The sequence below is a fragment of the Protobothrops mucrosquamatus genome, unplaced genomic scaffold (assembly GCF_001527695.2).
Source record: "Protobothrops mucrosquamatus isolate PMUCROS unplaced genomic scaffold, P.Mucros_1.0 scaffold23, whole genome shotgun sequence".
Lineage (NCBI taxonomy): Eukaryota > Metazoa > Chordata > Lepidosauria > Squamata > Viperidae > Protobothrops > Protobothrops mucrosquamatus.
The window spans coordinates 2,499,772-2,522,153 of NW_015386408.1; the positions used below are offsets into that span (position 1 = coordinate 2,499,772).

The 22,382-nt window shown below is 41.0% G+C and overlaps 1 protein-coding gene across 1 annotated transcript in view; it reads left to right on the forward strand.

Annotated features, from left to right (window-relative positions):
* Positions 1 to 22,382, forward strand: part of RREB1 (ras responsive element binding protein 1) — a 75,572-nt gene that overhangs the window by 17,382 nt on the left and 35,808 nt on the right. Inside the window, exon 4 of the mRNA XM_015810844.1 lies at positions 21,615 to 21,759. Within this exon, the coding sequence (XP_015666330.1) occupies positions 21,615 to 21,759 (145 nt within the window). The remainder of the gene's footprint in view (positions 1 to 21,614; positions 21,760 to 22,382) is intronic.

The window sequence follows — 22,382 nt, forward strand, 5'->3', positions numbered from 1 at the left end:
GCCCAAATGGGGTCGCGACCCATAGGTTGAGAACCGCTGCTCTAGAGCAGTGTTTTTCAAAGTTGAAGATGTGGGACTCCTGGCTGGAGAATTCTGGGAGTTGAAGTCCACACATCTTAAGAGTTGCCAAATTTAAAAAAATACTGCTGTAGTGGAACATGGTTTGGTGAAGGAATATGCAAAACTTTGTGTATATGTACAGACACCGGTATTTCCTTTTTCCATACTTTGCTGACATGTTTTCAAATGTGACTGTACATACATAGTGCCTAGAAACTACGAGATACATATATTTCCCAAGGTAGAAAACCTAACATTTTTCTGCTAAGAAAGCATAAGCAGGCACTTTTGAATCAGACTAAGACTCTATCAAATTCAGCTTTTTCCCCCCTCCAGTGATGGTCAGCCAAGTAAGGCAGAAGTATCTTCTGTTTGTCCAGTTACCTGATAATCAGAGTTGTACTGCTCTTCGCAAGGACATTCTGTTCAGCTTCACAAGACTAATAACTATTGTTGACAAATTTGTTTAGTCTTTTCTAAAGCTGCCTTAGGTCACCCTTTGGGTATTGTGTACTCATTCAGAAAACAAATGGCAGTGCTGCAGCTATTCCAATTTAACATACTAGTTTAAAGCCCTAAATGATTTTGAACCAAGTTCTCAGTAGAAGCGATACACCTCCATATATTTGCCTTTGCCTTAAAATAAGCATCCTAAACTCTATTCTTTAGCTGGGTTGTGACAACAGTTAGATTGATGAATGCCAGGGATAGGATCTTTTTTCAGATTGGCTGCACAATCCTCTGGAACAGTGGTTCTCAACCTTTTTAATGCCGCAACCCCAACCGGTCGTAAGTCAAGGACTAAACTGGTTGTAAGTCGAGGACTAAACTGGTCGTAAGTCGAGGACTAAACCGGTCATAAGTCAAGGACTAAACCAGTCGTAAGTCGAGGACTACCCAACCGGTTGTAAGTCAAGGACTTTCCCTGCCCGGGAGCGCCGCGCATGCGTGGTTCCGCCCCCTACGCTGGCCGAGGCGTAGCTGGCAAGCGGCAGAGACAGAGCAGGCCGACCACCAGCGGGCCCAGCCCAAGGGAGGTAAGGCACCCGCCGGAAAAGGGGGAAAAATGGCAGACAAAAAAAATGGCGGACAAAAAAAATGGCGGACAGCCTTGCTTGGCGACCCCCATGAAATGGTCGATCGACCCCAAATGAGGTCCCGACCCACAGGTTGAGAACCACTGCTCTGGAATATCCTCTTAAAGGCAGTCCATCTATCTCTTCTCTCTAATCGTCCTTGGCAGTTAATTTCCCCTCATTTGAGATGCTTAAAAACTTCTTTATTTGCTAGTCTTTAATTCTTTTTCTTTTAATCGTTTGAAGGGCGCTTAACTGATTTGCTGTAGCTCACCTTAGCAAAGGGAGATTAAAAACCTGCAAAATAATACTTGCTCTCTGATTACATCTAACAAATTCTAGCTTGACAAAGCATTTCAGTGAATGTCCTCCTACTTCTTGTTTTAGCTCTGTTGAAATGAACTGAAGGCTTAAGAGATTCAAGGGAGGCAGTGCTGTTGACGAGTAACAAGCAGGGTAGCTCAAGAGACAGCATGTATGAAATTTATGTTGGCAACACTTGAGCATGCTTCTCCTTTGCAGGGCGGCAGATTCACGTAACTCAAAATATTTATATTTGATCCCTGAAGCAAGCCTGGCCAAACAGGTTCTTGAAGTGCTTGGCAACTTGCTTGACATAGCAGGCCATTCATGTTGGAACTTAGGTGTCCATTGCACTATGCATTTCTTGATCGTATGGGAGGAATTATGCAATTTTCTGCAAGGCAATGATTCCTGTTTAGGAAAAGGTGGATTGTGAGTAGTATGTAGGTTAAAAACCGTTTCCCATATTGCTTTTCCCATCTCTGTGTGACCATCTCTTAGATACCTGCTAAATAAAAGAGGTGGCTTAAAGATGAGAATGCAGTTACCCTTTTGATTTCCTAGCCTGATTGAGTATTTACTGGGGTTCTTTCACTTTTCTAATTTACTGAGATGTAGGTTGAACTCCCCCCCCCCCCTTCTGTTAAGCCTTGGAGGGCTTGTTCCATACAGGATCCATCAGGTTCAGAATGCAAATTTACAGACGATGTCCATTGGCAAAAGTTAGCTTTTTTATCCAGGATGCATTTTCTTCCTTAGTCAAAAACGAATGGCAGAAGGTCTCTCACTCCCCTGAGAAAAACCGTGTCAAGCAAAGGTGGGGCCTTTTCAAGATGTTCTTACCACAGTTGAATTATATCTGGAAGAGTCTGTTTGTCTTGGTGCACTTTTAAGGAAACATCTTGAAATTACATTTCCTAAGTGGCATTTTATAGCATCTTCACATGCACTTTTCAGAGTATCTTTTTCCTCCAGTTTCAGTTCCAGCTTGGAACTGATTGATTTACAGCAGGAAAGTTAAAAAAAAAAATATGCATAGGGATCAGATTGGCCAGTTTAAGGCTTGTGGACTTCAACTCCACAAGATGGCTGGCTGGGGAATTCTGGGAATTGGAAGTCCACAAGTTTTAAAGTTGCCAGGGTTGGACCCCCTCTGGTTTACAGATTGAAGATACTTTTTCTGACAATACACATAGTCCTCGACTTACAACAGTTCATTTAGTGACGGTTCAAAGTTACAATGGCAGTGAAAAAAGTGACTTACGACCGTTTTTTACATTTACAACCTTTGCAGCATCTCCCAAGTTCACATGATCAGAATTCAGGCGCTTGGCAGCTGACTCGTATTTATGAGGGTTGTACTGTCCCAGAGTCACATCATCAAATTTTGCGATCTTCTGACAAGCAAAGACAATGGGGAAGCCGGATTCACTTAACAACCATGTTACTAACTTAACAACGGCATGATTCACTCAACAATTGTGACAGGAAAGGTTGTAAAATGGGGCAAAACTCACGTAACTGTCTCACTTAGCAACATAAAGTTTGGGGTCAATTGTAGTCGTAGGTCAACGACTACCTGTACTTCCTTTTTCTCAGGAAGTAACCAGAGATGGTGTTAATTTTTTGCATTTCAGCTGCTAAGAGTGGCAAGGACTGACTACATGTTAGGATTATAGATAATCCTCAGTTTATGCCCATCTGTTCTACACAGTGATGCTGAAAATATGGACCGAATGACCAGTCCACCCAGGTTTTGGCCATTGCAGCACCCCTGCAGTTACGTGATCACAGACTGGGTGCTTGAGAGCCTGGCTCAGTATTATAACATTGCGGGGAGCTATCTGGGATCTTCCCTGCTGGCTTCCAACAAGGAAAATCGATGGGGAAGCCACCAAGGAAGGTCACAAGTCATTCCCCACTTTTTTTTTCCAGCCCGCAGCACTCCTTCAGCCCTCCCGGGCCTTTCTTCAGTTCACACCAGCCTCTTCAGTCCTGTGTTTGCCCACTCCAAACCTCCCCTTCACCCCTTCACTCTCCTCCCTCACAGCAATCTTGTCTCTCCCCTCTTCCTGCTTAATGACCTGTACATCCTGGGATTACAATGGCAACTGGGACTGCAGGGATTGCCGTTGCTAAGCAATGCAGTCACATGACAGCACACTTTACAGTACATCACTTAGCGATGGTAACCCCAGTCCCAATTGCTGTCGTAGCCCGAGGACTGCCTATTCATTGGTTATCTGTGTGCCCTAGTTCAGAGTACTTTTCAATCTGATCCCCGTGCCTGCAGTTTTTCAACAATACAAAATTAGATGCTTCTGGTTCACGTCTTCATTAATTTCCCTATTGTTAGGGAGCAGCAGAAAGTTTACAGTTGTGATGCGTATTTTCTTTTTGATAGGTAAAAGAATAAGCCGTTCTGTTTGAAACAAATGAAGCAAGAAATCTTCCAATCTAATTCTCAGAATTCTTCTTTCCAGTTCAGAAGAATTCTTCTGAGTTTCGGCTGGGATGAACGAGTGACCTTTTCTTATTTAAGGCACTTAAATCTCCTCAACATTTTAAAAATCACCCTACGTTGCAAAGTGTGACCATACTGTTCAGATTAATACAAATACCATTTGATTGGAGACAGAGCTTTAGTGTGTGCTGGGAGAAGAAAAGGGCTGTACAACGCGCTGGGGAAAAAAAATAGGCACCACAAGGCAAGCAGTAGTTGCAAGGTAAACAAAATTGGTTTCATGATGGAATATAGGTAATCCTCAAATTACGACCACGGTCGAGTCCCAAATTTCCCAATGGAGTTTTGCCCCATTTTACAACGTCTTTTTGTCACAGTTGTTAAGCGAATCACTGCAGTTAACTGAATCAGGCAGTCATTAAGCAAATTTGGCTTCCCCCATTCACTTTGCTTGTCGGAAGCCAGCTGGGAAGGTTACCAATGGTGATCCTATGACCCCAGGACATCGTAAATACATATTGATTGCCAAGTATCTGAATTATGATCGTGTGACCATGGAGATGCTACAACAGTCATAAGTACGAAAATCAGTCATAAGTCATTGTTTTCAGGGCCTTGCAGGTTTGAACAGTCACTAAGCAAAAGGTGGTAAATCGAGAACTAACTGTATGTTAAAGACATTTATATACAAGGGATGCCTTATACGCTAGTGGTGCTGCTGGTGGGGAGGGGATATATTTAATAGTAGAAATTGGTCATTGCGAGATAAGTCCTTCTCACTGGTTGCTCCTTTTCTATAGAACAGTGATGGCGAACCTTTTAGAGACCGAGTGCCCAAACTGCAACCCCAAATCCACTTATGCATCGTCGGGTGCCGGGTGGGTGTGGCCCATTGGCTGGGTGTGGCTGTGGTGGTAATGGCAGACTGGGTGGGACTAAAAAGTTCAATCAATCAATTCCAACTTTGCAAGAATTTTTTTTCCTGCAAGAAGTTGAAATTGACTGATTGATTGAACCTTTTTTTTTTTTTTTTGCACACAGCAGCGGAGACCTAAAGTGAAAATGTTTTATAAAACCCAGCTGAAGGCCTAGGACTGGGGCGATGGCACGTGTGCCCACAGAAAGGGCTCTGAGTGCCGCCTCTGGCACCCGTGCCATAGGTTCGCCACCACTGCTATAGAACCTCATTTCCCCAGAGGTACAATTGGCCCCCTCCTTGTTGCTTTTTCAAAAATCCTAAAAATGTGATTTTGTCATTGGCTATTTTTATGTGGTAGAGTTTTAAATGTTGTAAGCTGCCCTGAGTCACTTAGGTGTGACATGGGGCAGTTATATAAATTTGTTTAATCAATATCTAGCTGGATGCGCTTTATTTATGTCATATTTGATCTCTGATCTGTAGGTCAGTTATCAAACTCAGCTACTTATATACCTTTATTCATTTATTAACTATAAATGGTCCATTGACCAAAGGCAGTATGAGTAGCAAAGATAAACAAAATCAGATTTTTATAGCCCATTAAAGAAAAACCAAGTTAAGAGTCCTTAAAATGTTTCCTCAATAACATATCAAGCACCCAGCATCCTTGCCAAAGTTCCATCAGCATCTTGCCCCATCCCTAAATGTTTCTCAACCTTTGCAACTTTAAAATGGGTGGACTTTAACTCCAGTTAGCTGAGGAATTATGGGAACTGCCTAGGGAATAGCCAGCTTTTCATGGTAGATACAAAGAGGTGGAGTTGGCCGTGTTTTTCCTCTCAATTACTATATAGCCTCCACTGACCTTGATATGTCTTTGGTCTATAGCATTCAGCTAAAAAAAAATTAAAATGTGAGATTAAAAAAATGTGGGGTTGTTTCTAGTTTTATCCCAAAGATAAAGCAGTGCTAATAGAAAAGCTTTCCTGTAGCCCCTTGAGCATGCGTATTCTGTTTTTATGGAAGATTACATTTTCCCATGCTTATAGATGATTAAGGTGGCTTTTGTATGTCAAATCAATAAAGCAGATTGTTTTCATCATTTGGAAGCCACCAAGCAACAAATAAAATAAAATCAAATCCACAAAGTATTGTTAGTTTTCACCTCCATCACCACAGAATGACTGCATGCTTTGCTAGACTGCAAATGAAGGGCTGATGAGACGCTGCACTGGATTCCCAAACCCTCAGAACAAGAGAGTGTGCATCATTTAATATTATTTTATATTCGGGATTAGATTAGGTGCTTTATTGTTTGCCATAGCAGGGGTCCCCAACTCCCGGACCGCAGCCCACTACCGGGCCGTAGCCTGTTCAGAACCAGGCTGTGCGAATGGCGGGTTGGCACAAACGTGTGGGCAGATCAACTTGCTTGAGTGGCGGGATGGTGTGCATGCACGCGAGCATGCAGCTTAATTTGCCCAAGTTGAGCTGCGCGCATATGTGTGCGCGTGCCAATCTGCCGCTTGAGCAGCCCAGTTCCCCTCTTCCAGCTGTCAACCCACAAAGTTTGGGGACCACTGTGCTATAGGTTATCTTGCTTTGATATGCAGTGGGGTATCTTTCCATCATGATACTACATTAAATTGTCCCAGAGGCCTTGCCAGAAGGCATGAAAGTCTGTTAATTCTGCAAGTAGCAGAGTGAGGTCCTTCTGGGGATTACTGCCTCTTGGCCAGGGTAAAATGTACAACACTGCATGCATCTAACAAAACTACATCAACGGTGGATAAAAGATATTGCTTTATTGCATTGGGTTTTACTTAGAAAAAATGCTTTTCAAAAATCACTTAAGTTTTGCAGTGGGGAAGGAAACTGGATCATCTCAGGTTCCTTCTCTTGACTAGCAGGAATTCTTTCTCATTGCAGGTCTTCAAGCACCATTTGTGTCCTGGTTTGCGGTCGGTGGCTTACCAGGTCCATTTGCAAAGACTCTGCCAATCTAAAATGGTATGAGTGAGGTTGTAGATGCAGGATTCTAACCTGCATTTTAATAAAGTGCGGCAATATTGAACCAGTTTGTTTTCCTTTAGGTTGTAGATTTCTTTCAAAGAAATAAGCCTTAGTCCTTCTTTACATACAATGTATGTTATGAAGATGGTATTGTTAACAGTAGATATACAGGAGATACACAATCTTGCTTGTCTTTTTCAACTGGCTTTCTATCTTAATGTTGAACATAATATAATTAGGGTCACAGCCTACTGTGAAGTTTTTTCTGTAGGTCGCTGCATTGCAGCGAGTGGGAATAACCCAAGAATTAAAATATGTTCTTGGGTTGCTCCCATTCATTTCAGTGGGACTTCCACAGAGGAATTTCCTTGTGCGTTCTGCTCTTGGCTTTCTGTTGAATTACTCAGCGTTGCCATCCTGCTTCCAAGAATTTAATTTTGCTTATTGCATCAATTCTACAGAACTGAGCTTGAACAAATTAGCATTTAATAGGGGTTACCGTATGTTTCACATGTAATTCTTATCACACTGTAGGTTGGCTGATGCACAGCTATTTATCTCTTTTCATATTGCTTGACTATCCCTTTTTTTTTTTCTTACGTCTTATTAAAACGAATGGTCTCTTTGCTTTGGAGTACTTAGTTTTAGAGATTTGTTTCAGGCTTCATAGGGAGGAGTAGGCCCAGAAGTGAAGGATCTTGCCTTGTCTGTAACAGACAATATTAATTATTCTATCTCGTTCCTGCTTGCTTTGGTATTTTTTACGGAAGTTTTATTTGATCATCATGAAATCTTTTAATTTGATCATGGCTTGGCTGTGCTGGAATTGGAGGAAAATCTGCGAAGTAGGGCTGTGCACACTTTGAAAATGATTTGGAAGTAGTGGTCTGACCTTTCTATAAACACAGCACCTCTCTATTTATGAAAGCAGCTGGTCTTTCCCCAGGTTACTGAAGAAGCCTGAAAACAAGATGTGCCTTCTCTAATTATAATAGCCTGAAAAAAAAAATTGGCTGCCTTGGTGAATAGCAGAGATTTTATTCCGCTATGAACTGTGCTCATGTGAAGTTCAACCATTTCTTCTAGATCAGTGGTGGCGAACCTATGGCATGACACTCAGAGCCCTCTCTGTGGGCACGAACGCTGTTGCCCCAGCCCCACCTCCCCCCGTGGCCCCCTCATCAGCAGTCCCCCCAGAGGAGAGTTACCCCTGAGCGCGGCCCACACAGAGTAGCACAACCAAGGACATGGCAGCTGGGCAAAGACTCCACCCTCTCACCCCATTGCGCACAATTGATGCTGCAGAGCACAGGTGGAAGGCATGGCTGCCATGGCGCTGCTGGGCCGACTGGGCGATCTGTGGTGGGTGGCCCTGCGGGTGGACGGGGGGCGGAGCAGGGACAAGATGGGGGCAGGGTGGTTTTTGGGCACTCAGTCTCTAAAAGGTTCGCCATCACTGTTCTAGATCTTCCTCCTAGGTCAAAACATGCAGTGTAATTTACTAGCGAGAAATTTGAAAGTAGGGAAGGTATTAGAGAGCTGAAGGAATGCTGCTGCCAATATTAAGAATTTTGGCAGCTATTCTTTTCCCAGAATGGGTACAAGCAGATGGATGATGATGATGATGATGATGATGATGATGATGATGATGATAGCCTTATGCGAGCCATCATTATATTGGATGCAAATAGTTTTATCCTTGGAGAAGATTTTGCTTATAGGCTTCTTTCTCAGTTTTGTACAGGTAGTCCTCAACTTACAGCAGTTCACTTAGTGACTGTCCAAAGTTACAAATGCATTTTAAAAAGTGACTTAAGACCGTTTTTTTCACACTTATGGCACACGGCCATCTCCATGGTCATGTGATCAAAATTCAGATGTTTGGCAACGGACTCATATTTATGACGGTTGCAGGATCTGGGGATCACGTGATTCTCCTTTGTGCAACCTTCTGACGGACAAACTTAATGAGGAAGCCAGATTCACTGAACCACCGTGTTACTAATTTAACAACTGCAATGACTCCCTTGACACCTGTGGCAGGAAAGGTCGTAAAATGGGGCAAAACTCACTTAACAAATGTCTCTTAACAACATACATTTTGGGCTCAATTGTGGTCGTAAGTCGAGGACCACCTGTATAGAGAAATTCCTGGACTTACAACTTCCTTTCAAAGATTCCTACATTTGATGTCTGATATCTTTCACTTGTTGGTTACTTGAATCTTTTAACTTCTTGAAATACTGAGAAAATCATCTGACCAGATAACAGGAATTTCCTCAGAACCTTGTGTTTCATATTTGATCTGAGAGATAGGGAAAATCTGTTTGCACATAGAAAACCATATGCACTAGGGAGTGGTATTACCACATGAGAGATCTCAGCATGCACGAACCGGCCTTTTGTTATTTCAGCACGAGCTTTTACTTGCACCTTTAACAGTTTCAGTTGTGTAAACTGCTATTTTTTTTCCCAAAATTGCTCCATTCTGGCCCGCATCTTCCAAGGATTTTGATCTTACATCTGAATATTGATTATTTGCAAGTGAGTAATGGCATCATTATTTGCAAGTGAGTAATTAGCATCAGCTAAAGTGGCTTCAGAGAAGGCAGAAATGGAAAAGCCAGACATGAAATAAAAATGAAGCGATTTTACATCCGTTTGAATGGGTGCACTAAACTAAGCACAGAGCATGTGAATAGCCGCAAGGCAGTTTGTGTTCCTTTCGACCCTTCTCATCAGAATCCTAAGAATGTCAGTTTACAGTTTTCAGGGTTGTAGAGATAAGCTTGCAGGTCTGGTGCTGATTTCAGATGAGAAGCTGAGCACACTTGTAAAGATGCACAAATATCCTCTGATCCTTTTTAAATAGACAACCAAATCCGGCTAGTTTAAATTCCTATTCTAAGGGTAGCATGTTTTGCTTGACAAGTTTTTTGGGGCGGGTGTGTGTTCATTTTTCCCTCTCAGAAACTCATTCTCATCATGGCTTTTCATTTGATCTCATTTAAAGAAAAACTTTAAAAAAAAGGTTATATTGTTTATCAGTTATATATTGTTCACCAGTTACCATCAGTACTCTGAACATATTTACAACTGATGCTCCAATTTATTTACTATTTTGATTGTTTTTATATACTTTATATCAGCCCTTCCTTAGTGATGTGTATGTATGTTCGTGGGGTCAGAGAGGGGCTGGCCAACCTGATAGGGGTCACCAGATTGGGATTTGAATATCCTGGATATTCTATAATGTAATACCTTTAGTATTACACTTCACTGATCCTACATTACCACCAAAACTATATTTAGTGTGAAATATACAAGCATGCCAAGTATGGTTTATGACAGTGGTGGCGAACCTGTGGCACTCGGAGCCCTCTCTGTGGGCATGCACGCTGTTGCCCCAGTCCCTCCTCCCCCATACCCCTCTCCTCACCAGCAGCCCCCCCCGGAGAAGAGTCACCCTCAGATGCGGCCCGTGCGGAGCTGCACAGCCAAGCACATGGCAGCTGGGCAGCAGATGATGCTGCGGGATGTGGGTGGAGGGCGTGGCCACCATGGCGCTGCAGGGCCACCTGGGCGATCTGCAGTGTGCCGTGGATGGCCCTGAGAGTGGGCGGAGCAGGGCGGGAGCGGGCAGGCGGAGCAGGGGCGGGCCGGTTTTGGGGCACTCGGTCTCTAAAAGGTTCGCGATCACTGGTTTATGATTACTTTGGCACTTCCTTTATTAAGTTTATCCCAATTTTTGGCAAAGTTAAAATTTCTTAGATTGTAGTGCTGTGCTAGAGAGCCTTGTATTTTGTCCTTTTTCCTTTTCAATACTTTATTCATATAGCATAAGCATAATTTTTGTGATTTGCATTTCTCCACCACTTTTTTAAAATCCAGCTTTAAACACTAGGTGCAGGCCTGTTTGGTAAAAATGTGCTGATTTGCATGTGCTTAAACTTAAAAGAACATTGCCCCAAGTCAGCATGCTTTGATTCATAAATTTGATATTCCTAATTACAGTAGATTATACTCCCTTTGTCTTCAAATTCATCCCTGAGTAGATGAAGAATATGGAATGTCAATGGATCATTTGCAAGGGACATATTACACACAGCTATTTCATCTTTCTGTCTGTGTCATTACATTATTCCTTCTCTAATACTTTTCCTATTTTTCATAATGGCGTGGACAGGTGGGGAATGGATGCCATCTGCATTACCAGTGCCTATTGCTTATTATCATCGTAGGAATGACAGTCTGGGGAAGAAAAAGATGCTTGCTACAGCTTGCTTATGGCATCAAATATTTTAGACATGTTAGATTACATCAGTAACAAGTCTCAGTTTATGGTTAGGAATGATAGTCCAGCACTTCTGAAGAGGATTGGGTGGTGAATAATTGCTCTCAATAATGCCCATTGGCTAAAAGATTGAATCATATGACTATAGAGTGTAACGATTTTAAGGTACTTTTGTCTTGCATTTATGTGAATTGGTTAAAGGCTTGAAAGAGGCACAAAAATCGACCAGGAATAAGTGAGAAAACTGCAAACAGACCAGATATTCTGGTTCTTACCACACAGGAAAAGACAGTTTGCAATCAGTTAGCCAACAAGAAACCATGCTTTGAAACTCTGATGTCCTGCAGTGGAACAATCTGCTCATTATTTCTTCATTCCTGTCCACATATCATGCTAATAAGCAAATCACATTAAACAGATGCAGCGTCAAGGCAGAATGTTTCTGTAAGCAACAAGTGAGCAATTCAAAGCATGCCAAAGATCCTCAGCTCTTGCTGACCACCTCGCCACTTCCTGCGCAGTTATCATTAAATGCTTACAGAGGGTGTTGGGCACAACACTGACTTTATTTTGTCTCCTGTGAACATGGGAACCAGCTGCCCAACATATGGGCTAGAGTGTGGAGGCAAGTGCATGCAGTGAGAGAACGATTGACAGTTTAGTTCCAACTCCATATGCTATATTTCTTTCTTTTCATTGTTTTTTTTTTTAAAAAAATGGTGACAGTTTCTTGGTCTTGTTTAAAAGAGAACTGACAAGAAAGGTACATTCTGATATTTGCTCATTCTGGCATGCCAAAGCAGAACCGGTTGGATATGGTGCTGGTGGGGGGATATTGGAGTTGATCCTTCATCTGGTGTCCAAGTGAAACAGCACCAAAACGAATGTGCCAACTGGATTTTCCATCCTTCTTTTGTCAAATTTTGTACTTCCTTGACAAGCCTAGTCGTAAAAATTGCTTTCTACCTGTAGACTTGCTGGCCAGTTTTTTTCCCTCCGTTACCACCAATAAAATCTTTTAACTACAAGAGTCTTTATAAATTTATAAGGATTCTTTCATTGCAGCTGTTCGCGTAAGGTGATAATTAACAGAGAAGCTGCATCAGGTTAAAATAAGTGGAAGAACAAAAGAAAAAAGAGTGAAATCTGGAAAGGGGAAAGAGGTCTAAAGCAGACTAGTAAGGAAAGCTGTTCTTGGTGCCAGGGAATGCTAGCTGATTGGGAAGCAATGAGAAAAATAGAACATCCTGCATAAGGGCAGGGCTGGCTGACAGTTTCTTCAGGAGAATTGTGCATTTACTGTGTTACCCATTCTTCTTAACACAGTTGATTGAAAAATGGCACTTGGTTTTTAAAAGAACAGGGGATTCGATTTTGTGAACTCAAAAGTAGGTATACTTGTGCACTGCAAGGATTGGTAAATTATTTTACAAGAATGTGTAACCTTTAAGAAAAAGAATACCAGACGTAAAAGAAACAGATACGGAATGCTTGATAAAATTTGGAAATAACTGTCTAAAGACAGTGTGAGCTGAAAACCAGATTTGTAAAAACAAACAAACAAAAAACTGCTGAAATATCAGAAAATACCAGAATTCTTCAAGTCCTGCAGACTCCGTGATCAGCAAAATATGTGACTATTTTTAGTGGCATGATTTTTTAAAAAAACTTTTTTTGTTGTTGAGTTAAACTCTAAATAGCTATGGTAGATTGACGGAAGACTCGTTAAACTTAATCCTGCCTACCCAAATGGGTCTTGTCCTCTTCAGTTGATGTCATCACATAATTTCCACTCCCTTTCTGGGGCTGAAAAAAATATGTAAAAAATGCTTGTTGGAGGGGGAAAATTTAGTTTTAGTCTTTCCATTGAACAAAATGTGGATGGGGAAGAGTTGGGGGTGTGTATGCCTCTCTCTAGTGCTGTTTGAAGCCCTTCAAGGTAGAGACTTTACTGATATTGACCCCATGTGATCTGGACTTTTCTTTCTAGAGTCTAGACCATTGAGACCAATGGAAGTCTCCATTGTAAATTATCTCCATTTGAGAGAGGGCCTTAAATACAGCTTTGCTTAGGGTCAATTCTGTACTCCTTTTCCCTGTTTATCATGTGTAGGTCGATATGCGTTGGTTCTTTTCCTCTGCTTGCAATTTTTTAAAAAAATGTGTCCTGCAATTTCCCCAGATCTATGCACTCTTCTGTTTTTTATGCTTCAGCATTGCAGTTTTGACTCAGTGAATATTAGGATTTCCCATAAATCTTGGGAACAAGGGAATTTTCTGTATACATTGCAGATCGATGTGTCAAGTTCAGTTAGTGCTTGCCTCTCGTAACATGGGGAGGGGGGACGGGGAAGAGGTGACCTTTCAGCTTCCCCTATAGCAGGGGTAGTCAACCTTGGCTCTTTTATGACTCGTGGACTTCAACTCCCAGAATTCCTGAGCCAGCATGGCTGGCTCAGGAATTCTGGGAGTTGAAGTCCACGAGTCATAAAAGAGCCAAGGTTGACTACCCCTGCCCTATAGGATTATCCAAACTCTATGCCCGAGTCTTCCTCAATGCCCTCCAGGCTCTAGACCAGGGGAGAGGTGGGAAACGACGGCCCCTTTATAACTTGTGGACTTCAACTGGCTGGCTCAGGAATTCTGGGAGTTGACATCCACAAGTCATAAAAGGGCCCCCACCCCTGCTCTAGATCAATTCCTAAAATTCTCTGCTATAATTATGCTGGCTGAGGAATTCTGGGAATTGAAGGCTACACATCTGGAATCACCAAGGTTAGAAAGACTGCTCTGTGGTAGCTGCAAAAAGGATAGACTCCTTCCTGTTAATGGCCAGCAGAGATAGAAGGATGTTTGATTCTATCAGTTCTCTCCTGAACTGATGCGTAAATTAGCTCCAAAGACGTTTAGCATTTGTAATCAAAATTTAAAAAATCTGGTTACTTTTTTTGGGGTATTATTATTTTAACCAACAGCTTTTAGTTAGCAGCACCTTAGGGATGGTGGTGTGTGCTTAGGCTGTTCCAGTATTCTCACTTAAGTCATTTTCTTTCTAATTTGGGAATATTTGTTTTATTTCCAACTCCCATTAATTATGAGCTGAAACAAGAATACTTAGCTCATTTTCCTAAACCCAAAATTCAAGGACCAGAGTCTATTTCAGGAAATAATATTTTAAATATATGTGTATGTCTGTGTGTGTGTGTGTGTGTGTGTGTGTGTAGTCTTGTTAAGATTTTCCCATTGTGTAATCACCAGGGTTCTCCTCTTACCTGGAAGCCCTGAAGGAAGATGATTAGGATGATTTTTCATTGTAGGGTGTGGTAAAATGCGGTAAAGATGTTGGAAAATGCCTTGTTTGCTAAAAGGATGAATCAGAAGATCTAGTAGGTTTGACTGTGTAAAACACCGCTCCACCCCTAAATCTGAGCACTGAGACTCATGAGGTACTTGCCACACATTTTGGCTTTCTAGAGCAGAGGTAGTCAACCTTGGCTCTTTTATGACTCGTGGACTTCAATTCCCAGAATTCTGGGAGTTGAAGTCCACGAGTCATAAAAGAGCCAAGGTTGACTACCCCTGTTCTAGAGTCATACTGTAAAAAGTTCTTGCCACTTGCTTATATACTCTTCAGGTTTTTTTTTATGTTCTAAGAAACAAAATTTCCATGAATATGACTTTTGACAGGTAGTCCTTGACGTACGGCCACAATTGAGCCTAAAATTTCTGTTGCAAAGTGAGACAGTTGTTAAACGAGTTTTGCTTCATTTTATGGCTTTTTTGCCACAGTTAAGTGAATCACTGCAGTTGTTAAATGAATCTGACTTCCCCATTGACTTTGCCTGTCAGAAGATTGCAAAAGGTGAGCACATGATCCTGGGATACTGTAACCGTCATAAATATGAATCAGTTGCCAAATTTCCAAATTTTGATCATGTGACCATGGGGATGCTGCAGTGGCCATAACTGTGAAAAACAGACATAAGTCTCTTTTTCTAGTGCCTTTGTAACTTTGAACGGTCACTAAACGAATGGTTGTAAGTCAAGAACTTACTGTTTTGCTAGAAAATCAGAAGGATTTGGGTGTGATTTAATACTCTGTTACAAAAGCAATCAGACATAGGTGAACAATTTTCCCTTCTTTTGAAGGTTTGGGACTGCAAAGTGGGTACAACCATATACAATTGGGCGGGGAGAGGGTTTCCTTTTATTTTTAACAGTGACATTATTAACACAGTTTTAAAATGGCAAGAAATAGTGCTGTTTTTAGCAGTTATGGTCAGAACAGAACCGAGCAGCAAAGGGAACTTGGGGGGGGGGGGGAGCGAGCTAAAGATTATTTTTCTCTTCTTTCCCACATAAGGAGCTGGTTTGAAGATGGTCCAACGGAGCAGTTGAGAGCAGCAACTATTTTACCTCATCATAAATAAGTGCACTAAATTTTTAGCATTAAAATACATGTACAGAAGTAAAAAGAATGATTCAGTGAAAGATTCATCGAGGATAAATTTATCAATGGCTGCTAGTCATAATAGCTATATTACTCCTGACCTTTGAGACAATATGGTTTTCAGCATAATTGCTGCAGACTCCCCTTGGGAGAATACTATTGTATTTATGTCCTGCTGTTAGACATCATAGGCCTCTGGTGGGCCAGTGTGGAAACAGGATACTGGGTTAAATACGTCTTTGGTTGATTCAGCAGCGCTTTTCTTATGGTTTGACAGATATGAAAATAAACTCGCACATGAACAATAACCTGCAAACTGGTCACACTTTTGGTTTATATGAAACTCTTAAGATGGCTTTCAAGTAAAATTACTTTTACCACAAGAATTAATTATTTCAAAGCAACAAGTGTTCTTATTCAGATTTACTGGAAGAGGTGGGGGGGGGAACTTCCTGATACAGTATTTCCATCAAACTTTTAATAGGTTTGTCTCCATTTAGAACTGTAGAAAGTTCTACTTATTACTTATTAATCGTCCTTGTTGATCTTCTCTGAACTCTTTCCAGATGTCAACATCTTTTTTATATTGTGGCAATCAAAACTGGATGCAATATTCCAAGTGAGGGCTTACCAAGGTATTATAAAGTGATCTTGATTCCATGTAGGACTGCACGGACTTTTTGAGCAGCCACAACACACTGCTGGCTCATATTTAAGTGATTGTCCACTAGAACAGGCCTTTTCAACCTTTTCACCCATTGTACCACTTTTAGGATATGGCAACATCTGAGTACCACCAGTCGCCTAGCAAGGTATCAAAAACTTGATGACCAAAAAAAAAAAAAAAAAAGGAAAAAAGTGATAAAGTACAGGTAGTCCTCGACTTACAACAGTTCGCTTAGTGACTGTTCAAAGTTACAATGGCACTGAAAAAATGCCCCCCAAGCCATAACCGAGGAAGACAGCGCCCGCCAGCACTCTTCCTCCTGTCTGAGGTTTTCATTGTTTGTGAGCATTTCTGTTGAGGATTGGCAGAGAGGGTGGGGTGGGGCGGTGTTTGGTTTTTATTCCCCCTAACTGCTGGGTGGTTGCAGCAGGTTTTGGTCACTTCACATGACCCTGGGACGCTGTGACCATCATAAATATGAATCAGTTGCCAAGCATCTGAATGTAAATCACAAGACCCTGGAGATGCTGCAACATTCCAGCTGATCGGCACTTCTTCTGGGCTCAGCAGAAGTGTCAGGATCAGTGCTGCTTTCCAGCTGATTGGTGCTTCTTCAGGGCTCAGCAGAAGCACCAGGATCAGCACCGAGCTCCAGCTTCCACTGAGCCCTGACAGCCCCGAAGAAGCACCGATCAGCTGGAAAGCGGCACTGATCCTGGCGGTTCCGCTCAGCCCTGCAGCTCCAGCCATCTCTTGCTCAGGCTTGTGCAGTGCTGCCACCGGTTCAGCTCATTCCCCTCCCCCACTACCACTTTTCTAGGATGGTCGCGTACCACCTGGCAGGTGCCAATGTACCACTGGTTGAAAAGTGGTACATTGGTACCACTGGTCGCGTACCACCTGGCAGGTGGTACCCATACCACTGGTTGAAAAGCCCTGCACTAGAACTCTTAAGATTCCTCTCGCAGTTACTACTGTTGAGCCAGGTCCCAACTAGTCTATACCTGTGCATTTGGTTTTTCTTGCCTAAATGTAGAACCTTATTTTTCTCACCACATAATTTATAGAAGTGCAATTGAGATGTGCTTCTATAAATTATTTGTATTATTATGTATTTCTAATATACTTGACAAAAATGACTCTTTTATTTTAGAGCATCTTCCCTGTGATAATAAGTAGTTCTTATACCAGGTGGATGAATTTAGACTCCAGGCTTACATAAAGCTACAAAAAGCTTTGAGTAAAATTCCAAGAGCCCCTCTGAACTATTATTAAATATATTGGAAGTTTACTCTACATTAAATCAATGAAATCAAATGCCATGTTTGTTTCTTTTAATTGCCTTCAACATGCCACTTAAAAGGCAAAGGCATTTGCCCTCACCCCCAAACATAACCCGATTTTATGCACTCAGGTTCAAGTTCTTGCATTTGAAATTAGTATAAGGCTAGGTTTCCTAATAAACCATGATCATTTATCACTGCCTGAGCATACAAATTTAGATAAACAGGATCGTCTCTGTTTCTCAGGACAATAATTAATTTGTATATTAAATATTTACAACACATTCAATTTAAGTAGATGCTGGAATGAAATACAGTAATAACCATGTAAAAACAAACTATGATGAAAACAATAACACCACAGTATTGTCTAAATAGACAACTATAATAATAATAATAATGATAAAGTTGGAAGGGACCTTGGAGGTCATCTAGTCCAACCTCCTGCTCAGGCAGGAAACCCTATACCATTTCGGACAAATGGCTGTCCAGTCTCTTCTTAAAAACTTCCAGTGTTGGAGCATTCACTGCTTCTAGAGGCAGGTTGTTCCACTGGTTAATTGTTCTAACTGTCAGGAAGTTTCTCCTTAATTCTAGGTTGCTTCTCTCTTTGGTTAGTTTCCATCCGTTGCTTCTTGTCCTGCCTTCAGGCGCTTTGGAGAATAGCTTGACTCCCTCTTCTTTGTGGCAGCCCCTGAGATATTGGAACACTGCTCTCATGTCCCCCCTCGTCCTTCTCTTCGTTAAACTAGACATACCAGTTCCAGCAACCGTTCCTTATATGTTTTAGCCCCCAGTCCCCTAATCATCTTTGTTGCTCTTCTCTATACTCTTTCTAGAGTCTCAACATCTTTTTTACATCGTGGTGACCAAAACTGGATGCAGTATTCCAAGTGTGGCCTTACCCAAGGCATTGTAAAGTGGTATTAATACTTCACGTGATCTTGATTCTATCCCTCTGTTAATGCAGCCTAGCACTGTGTTGGCTTTTTTGGCAGCTGCAGCACACTGCTGGCTCATATTTAAATGATTGTCCACTATACTGTAAGTTGATGGTGACTTAAAGTTGATCTGAGGTCAATAAGACTAGTTAGAATTAAAATTAATATTTTCAGTCAGCACCAAAATGAAACAATGTTGGTACTAGACTGGCTTCAGAATGTGCTATACCCAGGGTGGTAGAGTCCACACATAATATATTTCAGCAATGTATGAGGTAACACGGCAATACTAATCAGAAGGTCTTAACAAAGTTATTAGTATCGGAATGCATCTTGATTTCATTTAAGCCATATTTTCTAAATCCTTTTCCTGAATTTCTTCGTTCAGAAAATATTAATTTTCATTTGTCATTACATAAAAATGATTACACTGATTAAAGACATATACAGGAACATACTGCTTAATTATTGCGGCTTTTTAGGTATATTACCATGGCCACTTCAGTCCTAACAGCAACTAAAATACTTCAGTTGTTTGTGGGTTTTGTATGCTGCTGGTAAAGTCTGAAGAAGTAGAAGTCACCAAAAACTTATTATTTAAGATTCTAGCATACTTCTGTACTACAGAGTGAAGGAACAGAAAAAATGCCATGTTTTATACTGTTTGTATTTTAATTTACTCTAGCATTGCTGGTCAATTTATTTCTTCCTTACTTATTTGAAAGGAAGAAAAATATCCTGCCTTGCCAAAATTATAAATAAATTGTAAGTACAAATCCAAAGCCAGCAGCAGGGGAAGAGTGGGGGAGGGGTGACTGATTTACAGTAGATATATTATATATTTTTGTAAAAAAAACAGGAAAGGAAAACAACAATTCATACTTTGCAGAAGCAGAGAATAAATCTGAAATATGGAAATAGATAATTTTCTTAAATTTCAATAATATACTTCTGTGAATAGGCTTCTCTTCTGTACTCCTAATGGGATTAAATGATATCATCTCGTTATCATCTGAATTTTTCTCTTTGCTGTTACTTAGTTAATTGTTGGAGACTGTGCATTCAGTTAACTAGGTAAAGACTTAATGAAGTCGGAAAAAACAACTTTCGGTGAAACTCTCCAAGAAGCAGTGAAACTCTCAGTGCAGCAGAGATGATTAGTTCCCTTTTGATATAATCTTGGTCAGTTTGGTTGAATGCCTTTTCTGCATATTTCTTTTTTTCATCTCACATGATCAGGTTGCGTCCAGGTGAAGAGTTCAACCATATCTTTACCTCAGTTATGCCCTCCAAGTTATTTCCCCCTCTTTCCCTCTAGTGCAGGGGTAGTCAACCTTGGCTCTTTTATGACTCGTGGACTTCAACTCCCAGAATTCCTGAGCCAGCTGTGCTGGCTCAGTAATTCTGGGAGTTGAAGTCCACGAGTCATAAAAGAGCCAAGGTTGACTACCCCTGCTCTAGTGAGTCCCACCCTCCGACTTCTTAGTCCGTTCTCTCAAGTCCCTTCTTCAATCTCTTTTCATTCTGGGAAACTGGAGCTACACATTTGGAAATAGGAGTTTCCCTTATTTAATTTATGCATAAGTTTCAAAAAAAATGACAAATTGATAATCCTGCTGACATCATTTTGAAATGGATGGTTTCTCCTTCCTGGTTTATTTAGTTCTAAACTGAAATTGGTAAGGCCACACTTGGAATACTGCATCCAGTTTTGGTCACCACGATGTAAAAAAGATGTTGAGACTCTAGAAAGAGTACAGAGAAGAGCAACAAAAGATGATTTAGGAGAATGGAGGCTAAAACATATAATGAACGGTTGCTGGAACTGGGTATGTCTAGTTTAACGAGGAGAAGGACGAGGGGGGACATGAGAGCAGTGTTCCAATATCTCAGGGGCTGCCACAAAGAAGAGGGAGTCAAGCTATTCTCCAAAGCACCTGAAGGCAGGACAAGAAGCAATGGATAGAAACTAACAAAAGAGAGAAGCAACCTAGAATTAAGGAGAAATTCCCTGCCAGTTAGAACAATTAATCAGTGGAACAACCTGCCTCCAGAAGCTGTGAATGTTCCAACACTGGAAGTTTTTAAGAAGAGACTGAACAGCCATTTGTCTGAAATGGTATAGGGTTTCTTGCCTGAGCAGGGGGTTGGACTAGATGACCTTCAAGGTCCCTTCCAACTTCATTATTATTATTGTTACTGTTACTATTATTATTATCATTATCATTGTATGTTCCTAATGATTATAAGTTTATATACACAAATATTTCTCAGCTTAAGACTGCCTATGAATTCTGAGCTTGCTCTATCAGTTTTATTTATCTGTTTATTAAATCAGTACCAGTATGTCCTAGGAGAATCAGCCCATGGCTGCACAGAATGGGTTTCATGAAAAGTAAACAGCTCGCTGTATTGCTTTGGTGCATCTGGATTTGCTTAAAGTCATTACAGTATTGCTGAGCTGATTGCACTCTACCAAACATATCCTGGACTTCTGCTCCCTTGTTAGCATGAATAGTTCCATTTGCCTCAATGGAAACCAGCATTTTAGCATGCTAAGGTGTTTTTGGACACCCCACGGAGCCATAATGGAACAAGCTTTCATCAACTCAAACTGTATGAGACAACATACAAACAACCACTGTGGCCAAATGTCTCTCCTTCTCTTGCACCTCAGTTTCTGGAACAAATGACTTGACACGGTCGTTAAAAAATGGGGAAGTTAAAACAGGGAAAAAAGGCTTTAGTGAGTCAGTTAACAGCTGTGGGCTTTGCACTGACTACATCCTGTGTTCTGAAATGAGGGCTCATAATAAAACACTTTCAGATCATGAAGGATTAAAGATACTGGTTCTCTTAGTTGGAAAATATGGTCTCAGTTCTAGCTCCAAAGTACTTTTGTTGTCTTTGGCTTGTCAGATAATGTGCTCTTTTGTATACTTCTGATATCTTAAATTGATGTTGAGAAGCTTATTAGCTATCATATTTTTTAAAAAAGAATCAACTCTTATTCTTAGGATTGAGTTTCCTTAAACAAGAACTTGGCTTCTTTGCAAGTATAACTTTAATTAGAACTTCTTTCCAGTTCAGAACCTGTAATGAACATCTTTTTTGTCTTCTCACTCTTTTCTCACCTGACTTTAGACATATGAAAATCCATGAGAAGGATGCAACTGGCGCTACAAGCACAACTCCTGCCTCTCCATTGAAACGCAGGCGCTTGTCCACCAAACGAAAATTCAGTCATGAGGCTGAGGCCGACAAGGAAGAGCAGAGTCCAGCAAAAAAGGTCCTCTAGGAAATAGCAAAAAAAAATAAAAAATCCCGATAGTTGGTTGAAATTAGAGATTATGAATTCAGCTAATCACTTAAAAATGGAAAGAAGGCAAAGTATAATAGACGCACAATTGACAGTTTGTAATTTTAGACACACAGCATGCTTTAGAAGTTGTGCATACTTCTTTTGAAACTGCAGTATACTTACCAAGTGACTAGTCAGGACAAGAAATAAAAACATTGTGGGTTTTTCTTCAGCTCCTGAAGTTTTCAGCCAGCAAGAACCTCTGAAATACACTAAATTGTGAAGATGGCTATTTATCTATGCTGATCTTCTTTATTACCTAAAGCAGGGGTGTCCAAACTTTTTTCAAAGAGGGCCAGATTGGATGAAGTGAACGTGCTGGAGGGCCGAACATTTTTCCAAACATTCTTTCAACCATTACAATTAAATGCAAATGAATTATTTTATGCCTCTTTCCTCTCCCTCTCTTTCCTCTTTTTCTCTCTCTCTCTTTCCTTTCCCTTTCCTCTCCCCTCTCTCTCTTTCTCTTTCCTCTCCCCCTCTTTCTCTTTCCTCTCTCTCTTTCTCTTTCCTCTTTCTCTCTTTCTCTTTCCTCTAACTTTCTCTTTCCT